The sequence below is a fragment of the Nannospalax galili genome, unplaced genomic scaffold, assembly GCF_000622305.1.
Source record: "Nannospalax galili isolate Female #2095 unplaced genomic scaffold, S.galili_v1.0 scaffold1081, whole genome shotgun sequence".
NCBI lineage: Eukaryota > Metazoa > Chordata > Mammalia > Rodentia > Spalacidae > Nannospalax > Nannospalax galili.
Window position 1 is genome coordinate 237,067 of NW_008345251.1, and position 26,897 is coordinate 263,963.

Below are 26,897 nucleotides of genomic sequence, written 5' to 3' on the forward strand. Positions count from 1 at the left end.
AGACAGACTCTAAGTTGTCTATGCTCACCTTGAATAGTCTGTAGTCTGTATAGGCCTTGAACTTGGGTTCTCCTGCTTCAGCCTCCCAAACAACCGAGAAAATAATTTCTATTTTGTCTATTTTGTCTTCCTTTCACTACATCCATGATTCATTCACAGTCAAAATATTTACAATAAAGTTTTTCCTAGCATTTCATGATGAAAAGATTAGGAATTTTGTTCAAAATTGAGTCTTTAATTATAATTTAAAAATATATATACAAGAATAATCAGCAATTATGAAGTTATGATGTTTAATCTTCTCCCCTCTGCATCACCATCCATTTATTACAAATAACTTTGAGGCAAATCTCATTCACTATGTTATTTTTTTGGATGAATTGTATGTATTGGAATGATACTCTTTTTAAAAACTATGAATATGATTAGCATCTTTAATTTTGGGATATCAATAAATCAGCGTTTATATTTCTCTGGTTTTCTCATAAATTCCTTCCCACAGTTTCTTCAAGTCAGTTCTTCAACTTCTGTCCTAAGTAATTTCTGTAAGTTGGATTAATGGAGAATTATCTTAGTTACAAACTAATCTGTAGATTTTCTTCTGTTTCGCTTTGCTTTGGGCACTGTATTCTCTGTCCTAAGAACTCCCCATGTTCTGGGTTTTACCCAGGACATCCCTTTTGTCACTTACCCTCTTCTGTCTCTTCATTATTTTCATTTCATTTTAGGTTTTGGGCTTTTGAGACAGGACCAGGTTGGCCTTGAACTTACTTTTGCAGCCTAGGTGTCTTCCAACTTGTGATCTTTCTGTGTCAGTCTTCCAAGTGCTAGAATTCTAGGTATGTGCCATTTTCAGTGGCTTCTCTGCCCCTATCGCTAGTATATTTGTAGTGTAAAATTATATTTCAATTTAAATATTAAACTTTTCTCGCATTTTAGAAAGAATATTTCTCAAAGGATGAGAAAGTTGAGATCTTGAACTGGATATTGAAAGCTTATGAGTGGTCAGCATCAGTGTTTTCTTTACCTTTCCCTAATTTAATTAATTAGTAAGGCTTATTTCTTGTCATAGAGATACTGAACTGCAAGCAAGAAAGTAGCTATGTGTAATACTATTAAATGCACTTTTCTTTAGCAAAATTGCATGCATTTTTTTAATAGTTAACAACAGTACTGAAGTAGAGGGAGTCGTTATGTGGCACATGGTATAGGTTTGCTAGACCAGGTCCTTTGTAAGCTTTGCCTTCTGAGTTACTGAGTTCACTAGCATTTTTGTCTCCCTAATGCTCTGGCCAGTTGTGAGTCCTGGTGCCCTAGTTACTTTCTATTGCTGTGATAAAAAGCACTGATCAAAACAACTTGGGGAGCACAGAGTTTATGTTACATTTCCCAGGTCACAGTTCATCACTGAAGGAAATATGCACAGAAACTCAAGAGAAGGAACTTGGAGATAGGATGAAGCACAGACAATGGACTAATGCTGTTTCCTGGCTTGCTACCTGGCTTGAGCTCAACCTGCTTTCTTACATAGCACAGGACCATCTGCCCAAGGGTGGTACCACTCACAGTGGGCTGGGCCCTCCTACGTTATTACTGAACATGGTCACAGGCGAGTCCAGTGGAGGAATTCTTGAGTTGAGGTTCCCTCTTCCCAGATATGTCAAGTTGACAGCTGAAACTATCCAGCACACCTAGTAAGGATGATGAAATTCTTGTTATTAATTTTATACTGGAAATGGTAAGTGGAAAAGTCTGTCCATTCAAAACTCTAAACTTGTTTGCTTTAGGAAAAATTGAGGTATTTTAGAGGCATTTTATTGTGGAGAAAAGAAACCTCATGTTTTTGCCTGCTTGTAGCTGGTGCACTCTCTTTTGAAACTTACTACAAATGGTGACAGGTCAAAGTTTCTTAGTCAGTAAAGGCACATTTGAAACATAAAAAGAGAAATTGATTTAGCTGAGTGTGGGGGCATATGCCTTTAATCCCAGGACACAGGAGGAAGAGGCAGGCAGATCTCTGTGAGTTCAAGGCATTGGTCTGGTCTACATAGTGAATTCCAGGCCAGCTGGGGCTACAGGGAGGCCCTGTCTCGAAAAAGGCCAAAATAAATCAATCAGTAAATAAAAAGTAAAATAAAAGGGAAATTGGTGTGTGTGTGTGTGTGTGTGTGTCGAGAGCTTCTTAAGCTCTCCGTCTTCTGTTCTCATCTCCCCTAGGCATGCTAGGATCACAGACACTTGTGCTGTTCTGTGTCTAGCTTCTCTGTGGGGTCTAGACATCTCAGGTAGCCTGGCTTGCTTGGCATATGCTTTTTCCTGAGCCATCTCTCTAGCCCTGGGAAATTATTTATATAAAAAAAAATAGCAATTTACAGTATCTTTAACATACATTTACTCAAGCCTTCACAACATTAATGAAGAAGATTAAATTTTACTATACTATTTATTTCCTAGCCAGAAAGTTTCCAATAGATAATTTCTTTTTTGACAGAAATCTAAAGATGTGGTATTTATCTTCATGGAAATGTTTTTGCTTTTTGAATAATGAATGCTTACTTTAGGTACATTGTACTTATATTTTATAGTCAGTTATCTACAGAACTTGCTGCAGAGTTACCTTAGTTTGTATGAAGCTGTTTTTAACTGATTCTTACAGTCCACTAATGCTGTTTTCTGAGATTCTGTATGACCTATAGAATGCAGGGCCTTCCCAGGTGTTTCAGTAAATTTCCCCTCCCCCTTCTTGGGAGACTGGCCCCCGTGCCCTCTGAGGTCCCAGGGCCGACAAACCGACATAAGGCAGCCTATTTGGATTTTGCATCGTTTATATGACATTTGGGAGGGGGTGACTTTCAAAAATGCAGATTCTTATAGGCTTTTCCTTTTCCATATATGAAATGCACGTGCCATTGTCTCCAGCCCCCACCTTCTGTTGCTCAGCATTTTCCCGCACCCAATATGGCAGCAGCTCCACCCCTTTTTCACAGTGTGCTCTGCATCTCCCAAGCTTGCCCTGGATCAGCTCCAGCTTTTTGGAGGAGCCTTCGGGTTACACCAATTTTCTTGTATCTGAGGGAATAGAGAATGAAGCATGGTGGTCTGGGGCTTAGATGCTCAGATGTAGCTTGGCTGCCTTGTCCATGGCTCCTAACCCTAAACAAAGATGCCCTCTTCCATCATAGTACCTGCTAGGGTACACACATTGTCCATGAAATTTCCAACATGCCTTTGCCTGATAAATATTATCCATCGGTAGTAGCTTCTGGGGTTATTTACAATGTTTTGTGCTTGTTTTTATTTTGTGTGTATGAGTGTTTTGTATGCTTATGTGTAAGTATACTTATGTTGTACAGTGCCCACAGAAGCTACAAGAGGGTTTCAGATCCCCTGAAACAGGAGTTACTGATGGTTGTTAGTCACTATGTGGGTGCTGGGGACTGAACCTGGGTCTTCTGCAAGAGCAGCCAGTGGTCTTAATCACTGAGCTGGCTCTCTAGCCCTTTAGGGGTATTTGTAAATACTATTTAACCTACCTGCTTCTGCTAAGAAGAGATCTTATATTAAAAATAAATCATCATTAAAAGGCAACAAAAAGCCATATATTTACTAATGATGATACTAACATTGCTGAATTTTGTTGCAATTACCATTTAAAAAAACCTAAGTCATAAATAAATGATATAAATGTGATGAATTTTAAGACTTTTCATATAAAACCTTATGGGTGGGAAGGAAAAAGTAAGATTTGTTTTTCACTACTGTCTGTTTCCAATTTGTTCACAATTTATTTTAGAAACTAAAGATTAGCCTTTGTGATCAGGTCCTCCTTTGCACTTCTCAGTTCTTTCAATGCCGAGCATGGCACTTGACAATGTGTGGTAAATCCAGAACAATTTATAGATGACGATGCAGCTGGCTGTTGAGGTAATAGTTGTAGAAAGTTTTAACCTTTGGAAATAAAACACATCATTTGACAGTAATGTAGCCCATTTGATTTGTCTGTTTGTCAGTAGCTCTTTGTTTTTCTTATCTAAGCTAACAAACGAAAACATTTCCATGAGTTTAATGAGGTCTATAATGGCTAGAGTGAGTTGTGGAGTGATAACATTTAATCTCTTGCTAAACCATCTTATTTCTTTCTTTCTTTGCAGATAAATTATTAGTCATAACTGTAGCAACAAAAGAAAATGATGGATTCCATCGATTTATGCATTCAGCCAAATATTTCAATTATACTGTGAAGGTAAATAAATCTTTCAGTGTGTGGACGTGTTTGGAATTTGTGCTGTTTTTGGTTTTAATTGTGTGTGTGTGTGTGTGTGTTTGGGTATGTGCACATGAGTGCAGGTAGTTGTGGAGACAAGATACTGCAGATCCCCTGGAGCTGGAGTTGTAGATGGTTGTGAGCTGCCTAATCTGGGTGTTGGGAACCAAACTCAAGTTCCCTGCAAGAATAATACGTACTCTTTAACCACTGAGCAATCTTTCTAACCGTAAAGTATAGTTTTCATAACAACACTGTAGTCTGTAATCAACACAAGAAAATGAAATTTAATTATATAATTATTCTGAAATTTATATAAAGATATTTTTTGACCTTGTTAATATCCTCAATGCTAGCCAATGGTTTATATAAAGACGTTCTACAAAACAATAGGAAATATGTGTATATATGTAAATTAAAAGATTTCTTTTGTGGGGTCATACATAAATACAACGTAATTAAATTTTGTTTTGAATTTTTTCACTGACTAATGGGTTGTCTGCTGTGGTATGTTTATTTGTAGACAATAAGAAGTGACTGGAAGGGGGCATTTTTAGCTACTGTCAATGGTTGCTTTTCCTGTTTTGTTTTTGTTTGTTGTTGTTTATTTGTTTTAATGGAATTTTGGAACATTGCCAAATGTTTTAGAATTCTCCAGAACACATTTCACTGATAGATGATGGGAAATGACTCAGGAGGGTTGCTAGAAATGTTGTCTGACTTGTCAATTGGTTCTTTCTATCTAGTTATTTATTAATATAAAGGATATGCCAGCCATATCTTTCCTGTAAAGAGGAGAATAAGGACGTATTCGGGAAAAACTGTTGGTCCTAGTATGTGATGTGGAAAAAGGTGGTGTTCATTAATTATTCCCTGAGAGGCAAGGTGTAGACGTTGATTCTCAGAGTATTAAAGACACTAAACTTTGCTAGAAAAAGCTCTGTTGGTAACAACTGCACTGCACATTTAGTGCAGAGTAAATGGGAAACACAGTGGCATGCACTGAGAGAGACACTATAGAGGTAAGAAGAATCACGATAAAGTATGGATGAGACTCACTGGGAGGATCTGTAGGAGTCAATTATTATGTGCAAGAACTTTATTAGGAAATTTACATATGGTATGCTGTTAATTCATGTACATAAATTAAGATGGACTTGTATTTTTTAGCATAATTCATTTATTTGTGAGGAAAACTTGTCCCGGGGTACATAGCTGTAACCTCTCAGGTCAGAGTGGAGCCCTGTTTAACTGACAAGTATGACCCTCTTCTTGTCCTGTGACACAGTCCAGTGGTTGCTAATGTGTGTACTTTATACCAGTGACATCTTCATCCCCTAAAACCATTCAGAAAGGGGAATGCCCAGACTGTACCTCAGACCAGTGCGTCCCAGATTCTGGGTGTGGCCCTCAGAGGTCCTTTGCCATTTGTCCGTGTGACTGTTACACATCAAAGCCTGAAGCCTCACAGTGCTCACTGGGAGAGGCCTCAGATGTGGATGGGCTCCGTGTCACACCAGGATCTGAGGATCCTAGAGGGTTCTAGAACAAATCTCATCAGGAACACTCAAGATGAAATAGATTTGTTCTCGTTTGAATCTTCAGTATTCTTGAGTGTCTTTTACCCAGATCCTCCAGGTAAGCAGTGGTGAAATGGGAATGAAAAGATCTGAGGCTGAGGCCCACAGATGTTGTTGTTTGGCTCAGCGTTAGGTAAAGTTGAAATTAATGGTGTTCATTTTGTGCACGTAGTCCATTTTGTTTCCATTTCATTTAAAGGTCATTCCTCCGTAATTTTCTAGATGTGCTAGTTCATCTTTGCTGTAGACTTTGTCTTGCTAAACTAAGACATTAAGTGACTGTCAGGAGGTGGGACACATACTGGTTTCACTTCTGCCCCCCCAACCCCAAAAGTTAGTATGTCCATAATGACTTCCAGTTCAGGGCTCAGTGTTTGGGGCCCAGGTAAATAGAAAAGTCTGTTTAACACAAACTAGTCTACATTGATTAATTCTCACTAATCTTTTGAGCATGATGTGAATTTAAGATTTAGAAGGTGCTGGACATTGAGGTGCACACCTTTAGTCCTAGCACCGGGAGGCAGAGGCAAGCAATCTCTGTGAGTTCAAGGTCAGCCTGGTCTACATAGTGAGTTCAGGCTAGCTGGGGCTACAGGGAGACTCTGTCTCAAAAAGACCAAAATATACACATATATAATATATATAATATATATGTATATATATGGCAAGGAAGGTTTATTTTATGGTCTCTGTGTCTATTTGGTTCAGTTAGAAAATTGCCTGAGAGGCCTGTCTCTCCAGAAACTGAGTGCCTAGGGATTTTAATGAGCTCTCATATTCCCTGCCAGATCGAAACAAGTGAACTGGAAGAATTCTTCATTTTCCTTTCCATCTAAGTCTGAAAAATACAAATAAAATGTTTTCTGGGGCCACCTACATGGATTACAGTTGCCTTTTGAAATGTTCAATTTGGAATGACATGTCAATAGTGAATAACACTGAAGAAATATGACCTGACCATGCAAAAATTTGTTTTCTTTCTAGCCTCATGATTTAATTATAGTACGATACTAGGTTTCTATGCAGTGCTGTACAAGTTGGTGTTGACATTTCTGTGATACTCTCATGATTGGGATTCCTCAGGGATGAAATCTTGATTTCATTTTAGGTTCTTGGTCAAGGGGAAGAGTGGAGAGGTGGAGATGGATTTAACAGCATTGGAGGGGGCCAGAAAGTGAGATTAATGAAGGAAGCCATGGAACACTATGCCAATCACGAAGATCTGGTTATCTTGTTTACTGAATGGTAAGAGAGATACTCTGGATTTTTCAGCCTATATTAAATGACTTAAAGAGTTGAAATGTATATATTGAATTAACTTACAAAGATTCATTATTGTAAAAAAGTAGATTTTCCTCAGTTATAAAATGATGATCTGCCCCAGTTCTGTAATATAGTAAACTTTTTGAGCAAGAAAACATGGCATAATCTAAAATTTTTGTGAAATTCAAGTTCTAATTGAGCTAAAATGTTGTTAAGAGCATAGTTATTCAATTGAAGAACACAACCCAGTGGGTTCTGTTTAACCTGGAAGAAGATCATCTACATTACAAATACCAGCGAGACCTAGAAAGCTCTGTGTTGTCAAGGAAAAAGAATATTCTCAGTGCATAGATTTCTTCTGATTTACTTTTAAGCTAGGGGTCAAACGCAAAGGCATACATATTCAAATCAATTATTTTATCACTGAGCTAGTCCATAAATACCATTTTTGTATACTGCTTTAGTCTTCTAACTAATTTGAAATATCTAGTATTTTTCCTTAATTCCTTTCATTTTTGGAAAACATCAAGTTGCCACTGTGTCTTATTCTCTGTATCTCCTTTTTCATTTTAAAGATAATTTTTTATCATTTTGTTTTATGTGTATGAGTATATTTCCTGCATGTATGTAAGTGCATCAGTATCATGCCATGCTCTTTGAGGTCACTCTCTGGAACTGGAGTTACGGATGGTTGTTAGCTGCCATGTGGGTGCTGAGAATCGAACCTAGGTCCTCTGCAGGAGCAGACAGTGCTCTTAACTGCTGAGCCATCTCTCCAACCCTTTTTCATGTTTATATTGTTGGTGCTGATCACTCATTTTAAATCATGTTGAATTTTCATCATTGATCTAGGAAAGTCATCTTAAATCCTTCAATTTCCAAACCAAAGACAAATCATTTGCAGAGAAAAGTAAGAGTAGCTGTTCTTATGCAGAAGTGTAAGGATGGCACGAGTTTTGAAATGGAAATAGAAGTGATAGATTCTAACACAACTTTGATGGCTAGAATTTTCTGGTGTCTTCAAAACAAAAGCATTCTATTCTTGTGTACACCTTTTCTGTCTATGAAGTATCATCTGGCAGGTGTGGAATAGCTTGTGCACTGGGAACTTTCTGTATAATATGTAGAGTTCTAAGAGACAAATAGGGGGATGTAAGACAAATCCCCCCCCCCAAAAAAACAAAGCTCATTATAATGTCTAAATCAAATATTGAATATGTTGGTTAAAAAACCGCCATGGACTTCTCTTATCGAAATCATGGAGCTTAAATTTAACACAAGCACATTGAATCTGAGGCAGATTATCCTTGTGAAAGCAACCATATGCGAGCTGGTGATTTTAGATCCCGAGCCTCAGAGTGTCGAGAAGCTGTTTTTCTCTGTTCTTACCTCCCATCCTACCTGCCTTTTCCTTCCATCCTAAAATTTGATCTTGGCGAGTTGGTAATGTGAGGGGTCTGGTTGTTTCTGACTAGAAGAGGGGTACTATGAGACACCCACAGCCGCCGGTAGGCTGCACTGACTCATTTGGGTTATATTAAGACCAAGCTTGGCAAAAAAGGGGGCAGTTTTAGAAATAGGCTCAAGCCACGTCTTCTCTATTTGCTCCCTTTAGCCTGTATCTAGGCTTGGTACAGCTGGGGGTGGGGGCCTCAGGGAGTAACAACTGGCAGGGGAGAGAGGACACAGCTAATCAGCTAACGGTACCACTTTGAGCTTTTTTACACCTCTTATTTTTTAGGACAACACCCTGTTGAAAAAATATTGGATGAATTGTGATAAATATAGCTAAAAATTGTGGGTAATGAAGGACCCAGGAGAAATAAATAAGGCTTTTTGTAAATTACTTGAAATAAAGTTTCCTACTTCTGTCACAGAATTGCTTATCTCCTAAGGAAACTTACCCCTGTCAGAGGCCTAGATTTGGAACTCACTGATTTTAATAAAGCAAGCAAACTCCTAGTTCTGATATATTTTAAAATTAAAATCCACTTATAATATTAGTATTATGAAGGGTAGATCCCTACTGTGTAAAAGATGTGCATGACTTAGGTAAACCATTTATAAAAATGACTTTATTGAGATGTAATTTATGTAATTCACATTGTTCTGTGTAAAATCTAGAGCTGTGCAGTCATTACTATTCAATTTCAGAGCCTTTCTATTTCCTTATAATGACCCTGTGAGCCCTCTTCCATAGGGCTTCGTCAATTAATTTAGAAACAATTTGATAATCTTGCTGCCATACAATAATAATATAAAATAATCTGAACTGACCTGTGGAGGATCATTTGAAATTACAGAATACTCTCTGTAGAGGTAGATTTATCATATCTAATTTAGAGAAAAATAATATTTGACAAGTTATTTTTTAAAAACTGAAGCTGGCTTTTCAGAATGCATGTGTCTGTTTCTTTCCAATTAATACAGCTTCTGAGTCTTGTTGATCTTCTCTTGATTAGAGCAGCCATTGGTGAGTATGGCGACCATGGGAGGATTTAAAGACAGAGCGCATAAGTTCTTTTGCAGGAAGCTAATGACGATTTAGAGGACAGACATTTTAACTAATTAGTGCCACCAAGCACAGGGGTTCACATCTGTAATTTTTTTATTTTGTTTTTATTTTTATGTGTATGAGTGTTTTGTATGCATGCATTTGCGTGCAGTACCCATAGAGGCCAGAAGAGGGTGTTGGATCCCCTAAAACTGGAACTACAGGAGGTTGTTAGCCACCATGTGGGTCCTGGGAACTGAGCCTGAGTTCTCTGCAAGAGCAGCTACTGCTCTTGACCACTGAACCATTTCTTCAGCTCTGAGCAGTTCACATGTTGATGGGTGCAAAACAGAAACAAATGTGCCAAGAGGTGAATCAGTGGAGAAAGCAGGGGGATCAGTTCCAAATTCCCTCTTTGAGCATGTCAGGCCCCAGCACTTCCCTGCACAGGCCATGGAGTACTTTGCTGAATGTTCTCAGCTCTATTAGAGACATAGTTTGAGAAGGAAAAGTAGTCGACACATTTGGGGACTTGCTTAGCTTAAGGGCATGGAGCACATGATTGAAAGGTTAAAGTGGAACATAGGAACACCTCTGGGCATGCTCAGCTTGTATCATAAAGTTCAGCTGAAGATAAAGGGCATTTTGAAGGTGCCTTAATATAGGACATTGCCCCTAAAGGCGACTGCCTTGGGAAGTAGTTAGCAATAGTAGCAGGTTCCCTTATGAAGATAATTCATTTCATAATGTGCCTTGGTATTTTGAGTTTTATGAAAAGATACTTATTACTTAGAGTAATATTATGACATGTATTTCTTTTTCTTAACTTACATTGAAGACACATGATTGAACTTAATTATTCTGTGATAGTGTAGTTTTGCTTTTTGGGTATCATGCTTTTTTTAAGAACATAGCAAGTGGTTGTGTTCCTTGGAAGTACCTTGGTACATACTGAATACCCTCATCTACTCTCAGTAGGCTATACAGAACACAGTGGAAAGCAGTGACTTCCCAGACCCTAAAGGAGACATATGGTTAGAATCATTCTACCAAATTTTGGGATATCAGATAGTCATTTAACAAAAATATTAGCTTTCCTTATAGTCTTTACATTTAGACTTAATAAAATAATTTAGAAGAAAACTAGTTAGAGCTAAAGCTGGTGCAGTTATTTGCATTTGGAACAGGGCAGACGTACAGACATTGGCAGGCAGCAGAGGATGAACCTCAGTTAACTGGAAATCAGCTGCATTCCTTTTGGAAGATTCCAGCATATGACATGTTTCAAGATATGTTTGCTGGCGATTATTTGACTTCTATAAAGAGGTTATTTTAGCTGGGTGTGGTGGTGCATGCCTTTAGTCCCAGTGCTTGGGAGGCAGAGGCAGGTGGATCTCTGTGAGTTTGAGGCCAGCCTGGTCTACTTTGTGAGTTCCAGGACAGCTGGGGCTACAGGGAGACCCTGTTTCAAAAAAACCAAAAAAAAAAAAAAAAGAGGAATTTTTCTTTATGAAAGCATTTACATATATGTATGTATATATGTATAGCTACCTTATTTATTGATGTCTGTGCTTAAATATGGTTATGACTTTGAGCTAAACTAAAACTAGCAGCAAGAAAGACTAAACTAAAAGAAATTAGGATAATATTAGGTGCTACTCTACAAAAGTTGATAAACACATGAATGTGCGTACATAACTAAAGTGACTAGAAAGTCAAGTCATTATTTCGGCCTTTCTGTTGTCTTCTGTGTGTTTGTGTGCTGGTTTGAAACATCTTGGCATCCAACATGTCAGACAAGGGTTCTGGTCTGAGCTAGGTCCCCAGCCCATTTCAGTGGTTTTCTAGGTGGCTGTGTTCTGTAAGGTTGGTCCCTGATGTGTAAACAGTGGCTATAATTGGAGAGCAATCTAATCATTGTGGTTCCCCAGTGCCCCTTATCACTGTAGTATAGTCACAGAGTGAAGTGTGTGTCACAGAGTGAAGCTGGCAACTGGGCCTCATTTATATATTTGCAGGGCACGATGGCAGGGAATCAATAAATACTGGGCCATAGCAAATTGCATTGAGAGGAGCAGCTGACTTTGCAAGAGTATAATACTTTGAAAGTATTTTTTGAGATTGTTTTCTTTTTCATTTAGAGAATTAAAATGAATTCTGAAGGCCAGGAAACATCCAAACTTTTGAATCTCATGACCTGACATTTTGAATTTTACTGGGAACTGGGTCGGATGCTGTTGCTTCTGCTTGCTGGTCTGTTAAGGAGCCGTATGCCTTATGTCTTCTTACTGAGCCCTTTTGTACAGAAAGTGTGAGATCAGTGAATAAGTTTTTCATTTTGCATTGAGCATGCTTGTGTTGAGCATGCTACATGATCCAGGTGCTGATCTTAGTGCTATAGAAAGAGAGACAGAAACAGACCTCTCCTTCAAGGAACTGTCATTTATTACCACAGTAATTCTACAAGCAAGGCCGAGAGCCCCAAACAAACCTAATGTGGAAAAATACCTGTTTTACACACACAGACACAGACACAGACACAGACACACACACAGACACACACACACAGACACACACCACAAAAATAAGCACATACATGGTCAGCAGGGGAGGACAAAACTAAACAGTTGTTGAATGTTCGCATACTTTTCTTTAGAAATATTTTACTTTTAGAAAATTGTAAAAAACTGGGCCAGGGAGGTACTTCAGCCTTTAATAAAAGTGCTTTCCATGTATGCATGAGGATTGGAGTTCCATCTGGAGAATGCACGTAAAAATGCCAGGTATGGTAGCACATGCCTGTACTCATAGAGCAGGAGACGCAGAACCAGGCAGAACCTGCTGCTCCCTGCCCAGCCACCATAGCCAGCCCAGCAAGTTCCAGGCCAGTGAGAGACCCTAAAAACCAGGGTAGACAGCATCTGAGGAAGGACACTTGAGGTTGACATCTAGCCCCCACATATGCAAGCAACACAAAGAAAATGTGAAAAATCATGTTTTTTATTATTATATATATTTTTATTTTTTTAGAAAAATTTTTAAGTATCACTTTGCTGATGATTTTTAAACATACCGTTCTCTGACTTCATTATTTTTAAAGAATAATTATATGTATTATTCTGAAGATGACAAGATCCTATCTTAGATATATTTTATGAAATAAACATTTATACTTCTAATTAAGATTACATATGTAGTATACCTGCCTTTTAAATTATCTTGCAGGATTTATACAGGGGATAGATAAAGTATCCTGAAAGCAAAGCTTTTCAAATATAATGTCTGTAATTTTAACTGGCAAATAGGCTTATTTGGTGATGTCTCCTCTCTGGCGGTAGTGACAGCTCAAGTGTGAAGACACAAAGAACCTTGTCATTAGGGATGGACAGTACTTGTTAAATTAGTAGGAACAAAGCCAAAACATATCATGGGCCCTTGTTTTCATACTGTTTCATTCATTCTTTATTCAAGATTGAAATTACTAGCTATCCTTAAACATATTGCACTGCCTTGAGCTTCGTCTGGAGCAGTATAAATATGTTTATAAATTAAGTAGCAAACGGGCAACTTTCCATTTTTCACATTGTTCAGATGCTCTCGTTAGCATTTGATGGTTCGGTTCTAGTGAGTACAGTGGCAGGCATGTGACAGTGAGGGAAAGCCGATGCTCAACATCATGCTGTGCATCCAGGTGCTTGTCAGCAGGTGGTCCTCACCAGGCATGCTCATGTGTGATTACTGAAACTGTTGCGTGTGTGTGCGTGTATGTGTGTGCATGGATGTGTATTCCTAAACAAAATTGTCTACTTCAGTTTTGCTCTTCTTTCATGAACAGTCATATTTTTTCTCTTAACAGTTTCATATATATGTAACATATAAGGGTTTTGAAAGATTTCTTATTTCTTTATGAGTGAATGAATATTTATTTTGTATTAAATATTCGTCAGATTTGAAGGTTCTTATATTCAGAGATAAACTTAATTATCATTTTAGGACTAGACAGAAATTTTCATTTAATTCATCTTGTCATTTTATAAATTAAAAGAACAAACCAGGATTTAGATGATCATGACCTGTACAGGTCTTTTCCTGGCTCCTCCTGTGCATATAGGCCCCTCTGGAAGGGGTCTGCAGGAGGTGAGCTCCATCTGGGCAGGGCTTCACTGACGTCTCTACTCAGCCTCAGTAGTGATTGCATACCTTGCAAGTGAAATTACATGCTATTGGAACAATAGTCACCAAGTAATATTTGACCTTTAAAATGGTGCGTCCTTAATCAGCTACCTCTTTTCCTCTTTTGAAAAATCCTAAACTTTTTATGATCAGTTTCTTTTTTTACTCTGCAGTGTCACCTGTGTGAGCATTTTCAACTTGTTAAAGTGTGTATATGTCTGTGTGTCATATATGTGTATGTGTGCATGTATGTGTGTATGTGCAAATGTGTGCATATATGTATGTGTCAGTGTGTGCGTGCATGTGTATGTGTATGTGTGTACTTGCAAATGTATGTGCCTATGTACATACAAGTGTGTGCATACATGTGTATGTGCAAGTGTGTGTATATGGGTATATGTACAAAGATGTGTGCAGGGCTATGTATAAATGTGTATGTGCCTCTGTACATACAAGTGTGTGCATACATGTGTATGTTCAAGTGTGTGAAAATCTGTATGTGCAAGTGTATGTATATGGGTATATGTACAAAGATGTGTGCAGGGCTATGTATAAATGTGTGCATACATGTGTACCCATGCATGTATGTATATGTGCAGATGTATGCCCACACACATGTATATGCAAGTGTGTATGTGCAAGTGTGTGTGTGTGGGGGCTCTACTATGGAACTTGAAGGCTCCATATTATTGTTTTGTGGAGTTAGGTCTCTGGAAATACAAGCGTGCATTTGAGGGGGAGATGGGAGAAGCTGCAGAATTATCATTTGTGGTGCTGCTTCTGTGTCCCAGCATCATTGGACTTTATCCAGCTTCTGGCCACTGACTGCTTGTAGTGCAGATGACTGTACCGATTCCTTTAGCATTCACATGGTGAGGAATGAAAACAGGCTAGAGAGGATTTGGGAGGGAAAACAGGCTAGAGGAGACTTCTGTTCTTTGTTTCCTGACCACCCCATAGCTTTTACTTCTTGTTGAGATAGACTATGTCATCGTTGATTCACTCATTTGTTCAACAAATATGAGTATCTTCAAAATCCACAGCTAAGAGGTTTTACAGATGATGAAGGGGGAGAAGGAAACAGAGTCCAGCGTAAGGTAGGGATTTTAGCATGAGGTGCAGGAAATAAAACATCTGGGTGGACAGGCAGCAGAAAAGCTGTGAGAGTCAAGAGGAAGAAAATGATGTTTTTCTGCAGTTTTGGTGTCTGGATGAGGTGGTGCTGGAAATGGCCTTAGAAGGAGGCCACACTGTGAACACTGCTAAGCGATGATCATTATGAGGACAGACATGATCACATGATAGAATTCAGTTTGGTTTCAGAACAGGATAGTTAGTGGAGGTTTTTAACATGATCCTGATCCATTTAGACTTTATTCTATAGGCCTGGAATTCATACTTGGCTCATCCACTGCCTAATATGGCCAAGCATTCATTGTCCTGGGACTCAGCCACGCACCTTTGTTTACCTGTTGTCTGTGACTGCTTTCGTACCAGCCTGGCAGTACTGAGTCATTTGACAGAGAGCTTGTGGCCTTCAAATTCCAAACTGTTTTCTCTAAGAGGCCGGTGTAAATATTTGCCAGCTCCTGCGGTAGGCCAGAGCTAGAAACTGCTCATACTTCCAGGGAAATTTCAGAGCATCTGAACTGGAGAGGGCTCGTGGGGAGGGGGTTATGTGGCCTGTAGGGTTTGTGACTCAGTCCAGGACACTTTCATCTACTGAGAGGGGTTGAATGCTGAATAAAGCAGATGTAGCTGGAATCTAGATCTGGTAGCTTTTGATGGGATTTGTCCTGAGGAAAGACTAACCCAGGCTGAATAGCAGATTTTCATGCAGTCTTGGTGACTGTGATTGAAGGTACCACAGAAACAGCACAGAAGGACAAACACTCATAAAAGTCTCAATGACCTGTTGGAGACAGAACCCTGACACATCTGGTGGAATCTTACGGTTTTTGCAGGACTTGGAAATATTTACCATAGTTAAATTATGGAAAGTTTCATTTTATTCTTCATTTTAAAAAGGGCTGAGCTCCCTTAAGAATTATTTTACAACCTTTTTGCATTCATTTTTTGAAAAAAAATTGACTATTTGAATATTTGTAGCTCAAATAATTTTAAGTAGAAAAACTTTCTTGCCTTTTTGGAAGTTTTAAATAGGTTCAAAGAACTTATTTTGCGAGGAACTTAAACACAGGACTGACACCTCTGCTACAATGAAATGTGAAAACCTTCACCAGCCTCAGCTTATTTGTGGGTGCAGGGGACACCTGTCAGTAATGCCAGCACTCGTAAGGTGGAGGCTGGAGGATCAGGAGTTTGGGGCCAGCCTACATGAGGCCCTGCTTCATTTTTATTCAAAGTAATATTCTTACTTGAAGTGTATGAAAATAATCTTCTCAATCTACCTTAAATAATTGTATTTTTTTTGTATTTTTAAATTCAATTTTATTATTCTTTTGACAAGGTCTCCCTAGCCCCAGCCTGGAAATCACTATGCAGACCAGGCTGGCCTCCATCTCACAATCTGCCTGCCTCTGCCCGGAGTGCTGGGATTAAAGGTGGGGTACCACCACTCCTCGCAAAATAATTGTATTTTAAAATTAATGCATTTTTTAATAAAATGCTTCATTACAAACTGAACATTACCATAACTCCTCCCTTACAAGCCATTGGTTCAGTAGTTGGAAAAATGTAGTCTATGCCTACATTTTTTACTAGAGTTTCAAAGACAAAAAAGTTCACTCCCTAAAATTGCTCCTGCAACTTTTTTGGCCATGCCATGGATCAAAACGATGGTCTCTGCATGTTAGGCAAACAGTGCATGGAGCTGCGCCCCACCTGTGTTTATACTTGAGAGGTGCCATTATTAAAGTAAAGGTGAGATGTGGGAGTCAGGCAGTCAGCACCTCTGCACTAGCCTGCATGGAGTGCATAAACCTACATTATTTTTGCTAACGTAGTTTTAAATTTTCTGTTGGCGTTCTTTTAGCAGCAGAAAGATAAGCAATAATGTGTTTTATTGTGATAAAACAATTCATAAGAAACTTCAAATTACTAAATCTTACCTTATTCACAACTGTCAACTCTGCACAGTAACCAGGTCCTTCAGGAACAGTTAGAAAAGGCAGACGGAGCGGCCATTTTGCCTCCTGGACACGTTTTCCCAGTCCTCCTAGGAAGCAGATAGAGAAGGGAGACCTTCACAGTCCTCAAGGCTGGGGAGCCCCTTCGCAGTCCTCAAGGCTGGGGAGCCCCTTCGCAGTCCTCAAGGCTGGGGAGCCCCTTCGCAGTCCTCAAGGCTGGGGAGCCATGTTGCTCACCAAGATCAGCCTCAACTTACAGCATTTGGCACTGTAGTATACTGTCAGGAAAACAAATACAGATGAATCTGAAGTTGTAATAAGCTGAGCTTTGCAGAGAGGACACATTTCTGACAGTGACTTTTGCAATTACTTTTCCGTTAAGTTGTGGTCCTATGACTTATATCTGAAAAATAAAGTCCATAAAAATTCAGCACAACTGCAGACCTTCAATTATAGCTAATTTTTACCTTGTTTCAAATTTATTGAACTTTAAAAGGATGAATTTGTCCAAACACATTTTAAGATTGCATATTACATAATAAATCATTAAGTATATATTGATGAAAATATTTGTCAAAGATATCAGTTTTTCAGAAATAATGAATTAGTAAAAATATAACTGAAATATTAGAGTGTTGAAATAAAAACGTTTATAGATGTTTATGTCAGTGTCATTAATTTATATGCTAAAGTAAGTAAATTGTAACATTTCCACACTGATTCAGAACTTTTATTTTGGAGGTAAGTCATTATCTAAAAAATATTGTCTATTACGAAGAAAAATATCTTGTAATTGTATTTCACTTCCTAATGTACAGTAAAACTAAGATTGAATATAGTTCACAAAATCTGAATTTTAAATTAATTTAAATGTTGTTTAATGTGCTCACTGAATGGATGGTTTCAATGCTGTGTTGGATTCTAAATTTTGATTTTTCATTAGGGCCTTTTTCTTGGTTTATGTGCCTTAATTCTGAGACAAATATTTTAAAACATGTTTTTTCTTTCATTAAACAGTTTTGATGTTGTATTAGCTGGCGGCCCAGAGGAAGTTCTAAAGAAGTTCCAAAAGTCAAACCACAAAGTCGTCTTTGCAGCAGATGGCATTCTGTGGCCAGATAAGCGGCTGGCAGACAGATACCCCATTGTGCATATTGGGAAGCGATACCTGAATTCAGGAGGTAGGTAAGAAGCTGCCAGAAAATCAGAGTATGTTAGAAATATTGAGGAAACAACTGGTTTAGGAAGTATGTGCTAACTTTAGATGGGAAGTTGGAAGCGCTATTATCTTCCTATGAAATATTCTAAAAACCCAGAGCATGGTTAATAACTGACAAAGCATTTCCTGAGTTTGCCCATGTGTCTGGTCAGTGCTGATGTTACAAACGTGAAGCCAGGGCTCCTGATACAGTTCACTGAGTTTGGGGCACAGGACATAGAGCTTAATTCAAAGTTTACTTTGAAAAAGTTCATTTTCAATCTAGAATCACATAATTTAAAAAGGCCATTTATTAATGTGATCATTTTTTCAAATATATTGAACTTAATGATTTATATTGTGACCAAAATTTTTTGTTTTATTTTTATTTTATGTGTGTGAATATTTCTTGCATGTGTGTATGCACCACATACATGCAGTGCCCATAGAGCCAGAAGAGGGAATCAGATCCTCTGGAACTGCAGAGATGAATGTTTGTCAGCTACCATGTGGATGCTGGGAACTGAAAATTCCTTGAAAAGGGAATTTTAAAGGAAATGTAGAGCTGTGGAATTTAGGATTAGATTTTAGTTTACATTTAATAATTTTCCCTGAAAATGGCATGCACAAGAAATCCTGTTGTAAAAGTTTTTCTAGACAGTGATATAGCTTCTAAGGTGACAGAATTTCAGAGAGACTCACAGTTCTGTGGAAATGACAGATATTATTAGCCAGTAAGTGCAACTGTCAGTGGTTTAATGTAGAGAGAATATTGGGATACCTGGACGAGGTGCCAAACCGTCTGTCCAACACCTCCCTTTAAAATTTTTTTTGATTCATTTTATTTGTGCCCAAAAATTTAAATAGTGATTATCTGAATAGTACTAAGTAGTACTGAAGTGTTATATTTTCTATGTGAACTACCACAGATTAAATAACAATCATATACCATCCATTAGAGATAAAGTTAAATTTACTTTGGACATATTATGACTGTAGAATATGCTTCCCTTAGGCAGAAGGCCTAACCAAATAGGATGAAGGACATATGTTCTGGGTGTCTGGAACATCAGCTACGATACTGTACTTTGAGTATAAAATGAGTGCGTTTATATAGCATGTAAAACCAAAATTAAAAAACAAGTAGCAGGTAGATGCAGCAAATACATAGCAAAACACCATCAAATCAGGCATTTCAAACAGATAGCAAGACATCATCAAATCAGGTATTACAAACAGATAGCAAGACATCATCAAATCAGGTATTACAGCAAATAGTAAAATATCAAATCAGGCATTACATATAGATAGTAAAACACCATCAAGTCAGGCATTACAGTAAATAGCAAAATATCAAATTGGGCATTACAAATAGATAGCAAGATGGGGCTGGAGAGCTGGCTCTGCAGTTAAGAGCACTGGCTGTTCTTGCAGAAGAATGGGGTTTGAATCCCAGCACCCACATGGTGACTAACTAAACTGCCTGTAACTCCAGTTCCAGGGGATCTGTTGCCCTCTTCTGACCTCTGTGAACACTGCATGACACGGGTGCCCTTACACGTTGTGCAAGCATAACACTCATACACATAAAATAAAAATAAATTAATCAAAAAAAAAACCAAAAAAAAAAAGATAGCAAGCCATCATCAAATCAGGAATTACAAATAAATACCAAAACACCATCAAATCAGGCAGTATAGCCTCTAACAGATGCCTGGCACAGCCTGAGTGTGAGAGCTAGCAAAGATACGGAACTGGAGATGAGAGTCCATCCATGAGCTTCAGTCTTCCTCATTCTGCTGCAGGTATTTTTAGGTTTCATGATGCACAGTAGTCCTATTTTGGAAATAGTTTACCTTCTAGCTATTCAAAGAAACAGTGTTTCCTATACACTTAGCTGCTTGATGATTTTCACTCTTCCCATTTCAGAGCCAGAGGTGACACCTGGCACAGGATGAGGTTTTGGAGAACCCTTGACATGACATGCTTGAATCTGAGAAAGCTGAGGGCCTCCTCCTGCCTCCTAGAGTTTACCAATATAATTTATATTGCAGCATGCTACAGAAATGTTAGGGTCACTTGCAAGCCACGTGGGAAAATAGATTTTTGTAGTGGTCTGTGTGTGTAGCAGATGCTTTTCAGACAGTTCCATCAGTGCTGTTTGAGGTGTCAGCAGGTGTGTGTGGTGTCTGAAGTTCATCATTTCCACCTGTGCTTTATTTTAACAGTGCACCCCACAGTCATGCCTTAGGGCTTCGGAAGTCAGCTCAGGCGTCTGCTTGCACTGCTCAGCTCCTTTTTCTCTCTGTCCCCATAGACAATGTCTGTGCCTTTGGAACCTCTTGACCTTGGTGCTTCTTCCCAACCTTCTTGCCTCATCAGGATGTCACTCCTGTATTCACTCAGTGGATTTGCTGTATTAGTTCTGGTGTCCTCACTGTCCTGCCCCCAAGCTAGCTGCCACCTGGGACTCTGCTCCCGGTCTGGTGCTGCTCCCCTGCCCCAAGCTCTGAACCATCAGGCCCCCAGTCACAATATAGGGAGCATCCATATTCTAGGTAGTTTTGAAAAGGTAATTTTAAAGGAAATATATAGCTGTGGAACTTAGGATTCGGTTTTATTTTGCATTTAAATAATTTTCCTTGAAATTGGAATGCACAAGAAATCCTGTTGTAGAAGTTTATCTAGACAGTGATACAGTGATACAGCTCCTAAGGTGACTGAATTTCAGAGACACTCACAGGACTGTGGAAATGACAGATATTATTAGCAAGTAAGTGCAGTTGTCAGTGTTTTAATGCAGAGACTACTAGGATATCAAAGCACTAAGCTTCCACCTATGGTCAGGATTATTAACAAGAATGCAGAAAACACATAAGTATATGCAGTCCAAGTGTGTGTCATTTCAAGGCAGATATGTGAAGAGATATTTAAGGAACATGAGTTATGACTTAGTAAAAAGCATTAGCCTTAAAAGCAGTTTAATAAAAAGTGTAAATTGTATACTGTGAATGCATATGAATATAATTTCATTTACTTAAAAATATTTGGATTTTGAAGAATGATAGTTTTTTTAGAAGTCAGTAATATAACATTAGGACATGTTACTAATTTTTTTCAACATAAATTATTCATAGAAATTAAAGAGGTATTGTTAGGCTCAGTCATTAAGAGTGCTTACTGCTCTTGCAGAGAACCTGGGGTTGTTCCTAGCACCCACATTGGGTAGCTCACAGTTACCTGTAACTCCAGCTCCAGGGAGATCTGATGTCCTCTTCTGGCCTCCATGGGGTGCTCAGACAGACAAGCAGGCACACACACATACACATAAAATAAAAATGAATAGATCCTAAGAAAATAATTGTTTTTTTTTTGTTTTTTTTTTTTAATGCTTAAGGACCTTTGTTTTGTCTTTTTGAGACAGGGTCTCCCTGTAGCCCCAGCTGTCCTGGAACTCACTGTGTAGACCAGGCTGTCCTCGAACTCACAGAGATTCCCCTGCCTCTACCTCCCAAGTGTTGGGATTAAAGGCGTGCGCCACCACGCCCGACCAAGATTGAGTGACAGTGGTTGGTTTAGTTGTATTTTCTCTAGGAAACCACATGCTTCTCAACCTATTTCTTTTAATTCTTTTATTCCTATGAGGAAGTGTTCATGTCGCGGGAAAAACATTAGGTTTGATTTCACAGTAGTTCACTGTGCCTGTGTGCGACGAGTATTGTCTGTCGGTGAATCAGAGCAGCTGGCTGCATGTTTGAAACTCAGGGCGAGATGGGTAAAATGATCCTGCTGTCTTTGTCTTTTATAGACAGGCACCGTTGGCAGAGCCATTGCGTAGGCTGGAAGGCCAAGGGGAACACTCCAGTTTTAGACTTCCTCTTTCCAGACAATGACATACAAAATGGCCAGAAAATGGTTTGGCAGGCACAATAAGACTGGTTCAAATAATGGAAAAAGTGCCCCAGATGTCCAAGATAGAAAATTTCTTGAGGATTTTTGTAGTCGGTGACAACCCGCATTCCCTTGAGTGCATTAGCGTCTCTGGCAGTGCAGGATAGATTTCCTGCTTTCGGAAACAGTGACTCCTTTGCAGTGGTTCCAAGAGGACCATTTCAGAAGGGCAGAGGGAAAATTCTGTCTTACACTATTCCTTTCTTAGTAAGCCTTTCCTCTGTAGCCTTGGAAAAGTTAGCCTGGTGTGTCACTTAGCTTTAGGTATTGTTTAAAAGCATCTTTGGTTATTTTGTACTTTTAGTTGGTATTAACAGCCTGCCAGTTAGCTTATATGTGATACACGCATACACACAAGCACACACACACACACACACACACACACACACACACACACGGTGGTCAGACAGGGGCACTTGATAATTCAAACTGCTTTCATGGAGAGCTGTGAATGCAAGCCTATGGATTAGACTTCAACGTCTGGACTTTGTCAGCTGCTCAGTGGCGCTGACCTGGTCCACGATTCTGTGTGTCGCAGGGTTCATTGGCTACGCACCCTACATCAACCGAATAGTCCAGCAGTGGAATCTGCAGGACAATGATGATGACCAGCTCTTTTACACTAAAATCTACATTGACCCAGCAAAGAGGGTAAGGAATGGCCTGTGGTTTCTTTGTTTTACTGTTTTGGTTTGCTTTGATCTCTATATTTTCTACTGCGGGAGGTCAGAAACACAGGATTTTGGTGATGATCCGGTTGAAAGCTGAACGTCACATTTCAGGTATTTCAAGTGAGTGAAAGACACCAAGGAGCAGGTGACATTGCTCTCTCCGGCTCGGGCGTCAGCACTGTCTAAATGTGTCTCTGAGCCTCTCGGTGGCCACGTCAGAACCTTTGCCAAACTTGGGTGGTCAGGGGAAAAGTACATGTAAGATCCTGTTCTTTTCTGTAGTTGAGACATACATCAAAGCCACTTAGTAGGAACCAGGGCGCCGGCCCCTGGCCAGCATGCACGCCTACCCAAAGCACTCCTCAGGCGTTTTCAGTACCACAGCGAGTGTAGTCAGTAACTTCGGAGCCGGGAAATCAGAGGCAACATCAGACAAGGCATTTTTACACAGTGTGCTGGTTTTATATGTGTATTTATTTTCCTCTCATTCAAGTAAGAAAAGAGGTGGGAGCAGATGGGATTTGGCTTTAGAGAACAGTGATGAGGAAGTTGTTTTTTAAAGACAGTGATATAAATCATTGGGAAATGTTATGTCACTGATTGTTTTCATCATAGATTATTCGTAGGGATTGAAAACGTACTATGGGTGGAGAGATGGCTCGGTGCTCAGCACGACAGCAGCGCTGAGCTGCCACCAAGCGAGAGTGCCCTTTGCTGCTCTGCACTTAGCCTGGAGCTGGTATTTTCATGTGCCCTCCTTAGACAGAATGACTGCTGGTGCTCCAGCCATTACTGTCATAGTCTGGGTAGCTAAAAGTCAGAATAGTGAAAATAATGAGCCATTGGTGCATCTCGCCCTCTTTAGGTCTTTCTGGAAGGCTCACAAAATTCTTTTACATTTTATTATTATTATTATTATTATTATTATTATTATTATTATTATTGGTCTTTTTGAGACAGGGTCTCCCTGTAGCCCCAGCGGTCCCGGATTCACTATGGAGACCAGGCAGGCCTCGAACTCAGAGAGGTCTGCCTGCCTCTGCCTCCCAAGTGCTGAGATTAAAGGCATGCACAACCACGCTCGGCTTACTTTTTTTTAAATTTTTTACTCTTTCACTTTTCTGCGACAAGAGCATTATTATGTGACTATACAATACATAACATATGAAGGACATTTTATCCTTTTCAAATGTGTGAGCCATACTGAAAACCAGAGTTTTGTTATAATTTAGTCTGCCACAGGCTTTGGAGCGCAAGTTCCAGAGACTGATTTAAGTGTGAATTTGGAGAAAAGTAAACTGTAACTGCAGAAAATCATATTTAAATAATAGAAAATAATGTTTCATGTTTTGTATACTGAAGATGCAACTGTACTATTTATTGATTTGTGTTTGTGTATGCCATCAGCAGGTAAACAAGATCTGAGTGTATGTGCGCTATCACCAGAGACACAAAGTTTGAGTGAGTGTATGTGTGCTGTCACCAGGGAAACAAGGTCTGAGTGAATGTGTGCCGTCACTAGGAACACAAGTTTGGTGTGTGTGGGGGGGGTGTACATGTGTGCTATCATTAGGAATTCAGGGTTGGTGTGAGTATTCCACAGTGATTTGTACCCACAGTGGTGTCTGTCTTAGATATCAAAATGCTTTCATTAAACACTGAAGTATTGTGTTTTAAGGTGTAAATTCCTGCAAAGAACACCGTACATTAATACCACTATGTTGTTTGATGGTTTTGTTGCCATTTTCAGTGTTACTTTTTTTCTTGTGTTTCAGGAAGCCTTTAACATCACGTTGGATCACAAATGCAAAATTTTCCAGGCCCTGAATGGCGCCGTAGGTGCGCGCTGACTGCTGCTGTGCCCCGTGCACAGTGAGCTCCCATCTTCAGCTTAGTTTTTCCTGTCATATCCATTTTGGGGCGTGACTCAGGCTGCAACCTTTAAAATGTTATAGACCATGAAACACGATGCGCTCAACTGTGTGCTTCCATATCCTTTAGTCAAATCCTTTCCCTAGTGAAAAAGTTAAGTTGTGGCCTTGGGTCACTTATAATTGGGTGGGAAGTTAGGAGTTAATTGCATGTCATTATGACACACGGCTGTGTAAATTCTTTGGGTGGTGAGTTACCTGGGAGTTTTAGGGTTGTCCCTTTCACTCAGCTGAATGGTCACTGATGACACCCACTTGTGTGGATTGTGGAAAAGTGAGTGTGTGCACGTACATGCTTGTGAGTACACTCACATGTGTTATTTCCTTAGAGAAACCTGTCAGTGAAATACGTTAGTGTAACTAGTCAGAATCCCCCAAATTAAATTACCTCGATCTGTGAATGTGTTAGTATTTTAAAAATTCAGACATGCTGTAGTCAGTACATGTAGTTCATCAGTGCAGTGCACAGTGAGCCTGATGGGATGGGGGGCGTACAGGTTGCTGTGTTCAGATCTTGAAGACGGGAACCTTGAACATAACCGTGCCCCACGCCTTTCTGAACTGTCACAGGAGGCTTAGTGTTTAGTCCAGATGGGCAGTCCCTTGTGAAAGCCTTGCTTTTGTGGGCCTTGTGTCTACCCATGTGCACGTTGCTCTCTTTATAAGGCTGGGCTGAATCTAACCAAAACGAGTTTGGAAGTTGGCGGGTACCACAGTCACCAAGGGCTCAGGTCAGCATTGCAAAGCTGCTTCTGTCCCCCCTGACCACTGACTTAGTGCCCAAGCATTTGATTCAGATCAGTCCCTGTGTTGGTCCCTACTGTCCTTCAGTTTTGTTGCATACTGACTTGGAGAGGGAAGGCTTCTGTGTCTTGTAAAATGTGGCTATGTATCTGGGAAATCCACAGACCCACATATGTTTGAAGTCACTACAACTTGTTTTCTCTTTAACCCAGATGAAGTTGTTTTAAAGTTTGAAAATGGAAAAACCAGAGTCAAGAATACATTTTATGAAACACTACCAGTAGCAATTAATGGAAATGGACCCACCAAAGTGAGTAGCCACAACCTTTAAGATACTCTTTTTTTTTTTTTTTTTTTTTTTTTTTTTTTTTTACTTTTTAACTCAGAGATGGACTGTGGAGCAATAAGAAAAGGTCATCATCTGTAAAACATTCTTGAATAACTTTGGTGTGAACAGTTTATTGGCATCTTTTCATGAGATGTAGCATCTGGTTTAAAATTCACCAACCTAGCTGAGCATAGTGGCGCACACCTTTAATCCCTGCTCTCAGGAGGCAGAGGCAGGTGGATCTCCGAGTTCAAGGCCAGCCTGGTCTACATAGTGAGTTCCAGGACAGTGGGGCTGTGGGGAGACTGTGTCTCAAAAAGACTTTAAAAAAAAGAAGACAAAAAAAACCCCAAAATCATCAACCCGAGGGTTTCATCTCAGTAGGATGGTGACCTTTCCTTCTATCTATAGGATTTTGCCTTAGTACTTTATTTAGTAACACTTTGACAGCCACTTGACTGGAGAGCAAGCAATATTTCCCTAATTGTTCAGAGACATTAAAAACAATAATTGATGATCAAATCACCTGTTTTGCACTTGAAAGGACATAGTTTTGGTAACTAAATTGATTTATGATTTAAAAAAAAAGACCTTAATTCTATGCCTAAAAATAACAGTGCTTGGATACTGTGACCTTGAATACAGCTAGTCAGAGAGAAAAAGAGGGAGAGGAAGAGAGAAAGAGATTGAGGAAGAGAGAGAAGAGAACTTGGTTGGAAAAGTTTCTTTGCCAATGAAAATGATGTCATATTTGGAAGTGTTTGGTATTGTGAAAGAGGATTGGGGAAAGTTCTAGCACCTGGGAGCCAGGAGTGCCCAGAGCAGCGCAACCCCACAAACAGCTTTCTGCACCTTCTAGAGGTGCCAGCAGAAATGTCTGTAGTTTTTAGTGAAGAAAACAGATGCCACAGGGTGATGGTAGAGGGTAGAGGACCTCTGCGGAGGGTGGCAAACCTGAGGACATCTCCCTTCACAAGGAATGTTTCCCAAAATCTTAATGACTCACAAAACAAAGGGTAAAAAGTGCAAAGTTACAAAATCAATTTTAATCCTGAAAACAAAAAATTAGACCCTTTTGTGCTCTACCCTTTTAAATCATTGCTTATTTTTGTATTCATGTAGGGGCAATCTAGTATAGTAGACTGACACATAAAATAAATATTAATTTTTATTTAATTATTAAATTATTTATTTATTTATTTTTATTAAAT

The 26,897-nt window shown here is 39.2% G+C and overlaps 1 protein-coding gene across 2 annotated transcripts in view; it reads left to right on the plus strand.

Moving 5' to 3' along the window:
* Plod2 (procollagen-lysine,2-oxoglutarate 5-dioxygenase 2) overlaps nt 1-26,897 on the plus strand; it is a 100,247-nt gene that overhangs the window by 48,293 nt on the left and 25,057 nt on the right. For both annotated transcript variants that reach the window (XM_008841437.3, XM_029567521.1), the window contains exons 2-7: nt 4,152-4,243; nt 6,953-7,089; nt 17,881-18,044; nt 22,551-22,663; nt 24,459-24,522; nt 25,571-25,668. In XM_008841437.3, the coding sequence (XP_008839659.1) occupies nt 4,152-4,243; nt 6,953-7,089; nt 17,881-18,044; nt 22,551-22,663; nt 24,459-24,522; nt 25,571-25,668 (668 nt within the window). The remainder of the gene's footprint in view (nt 1-4,151; nt 4,244-6,952; nt 7,090-17,880; nt 18,045-22,550; nt 22,664-24,458; nt 24,523-25,570; nt 25,669-26,897) is intronic.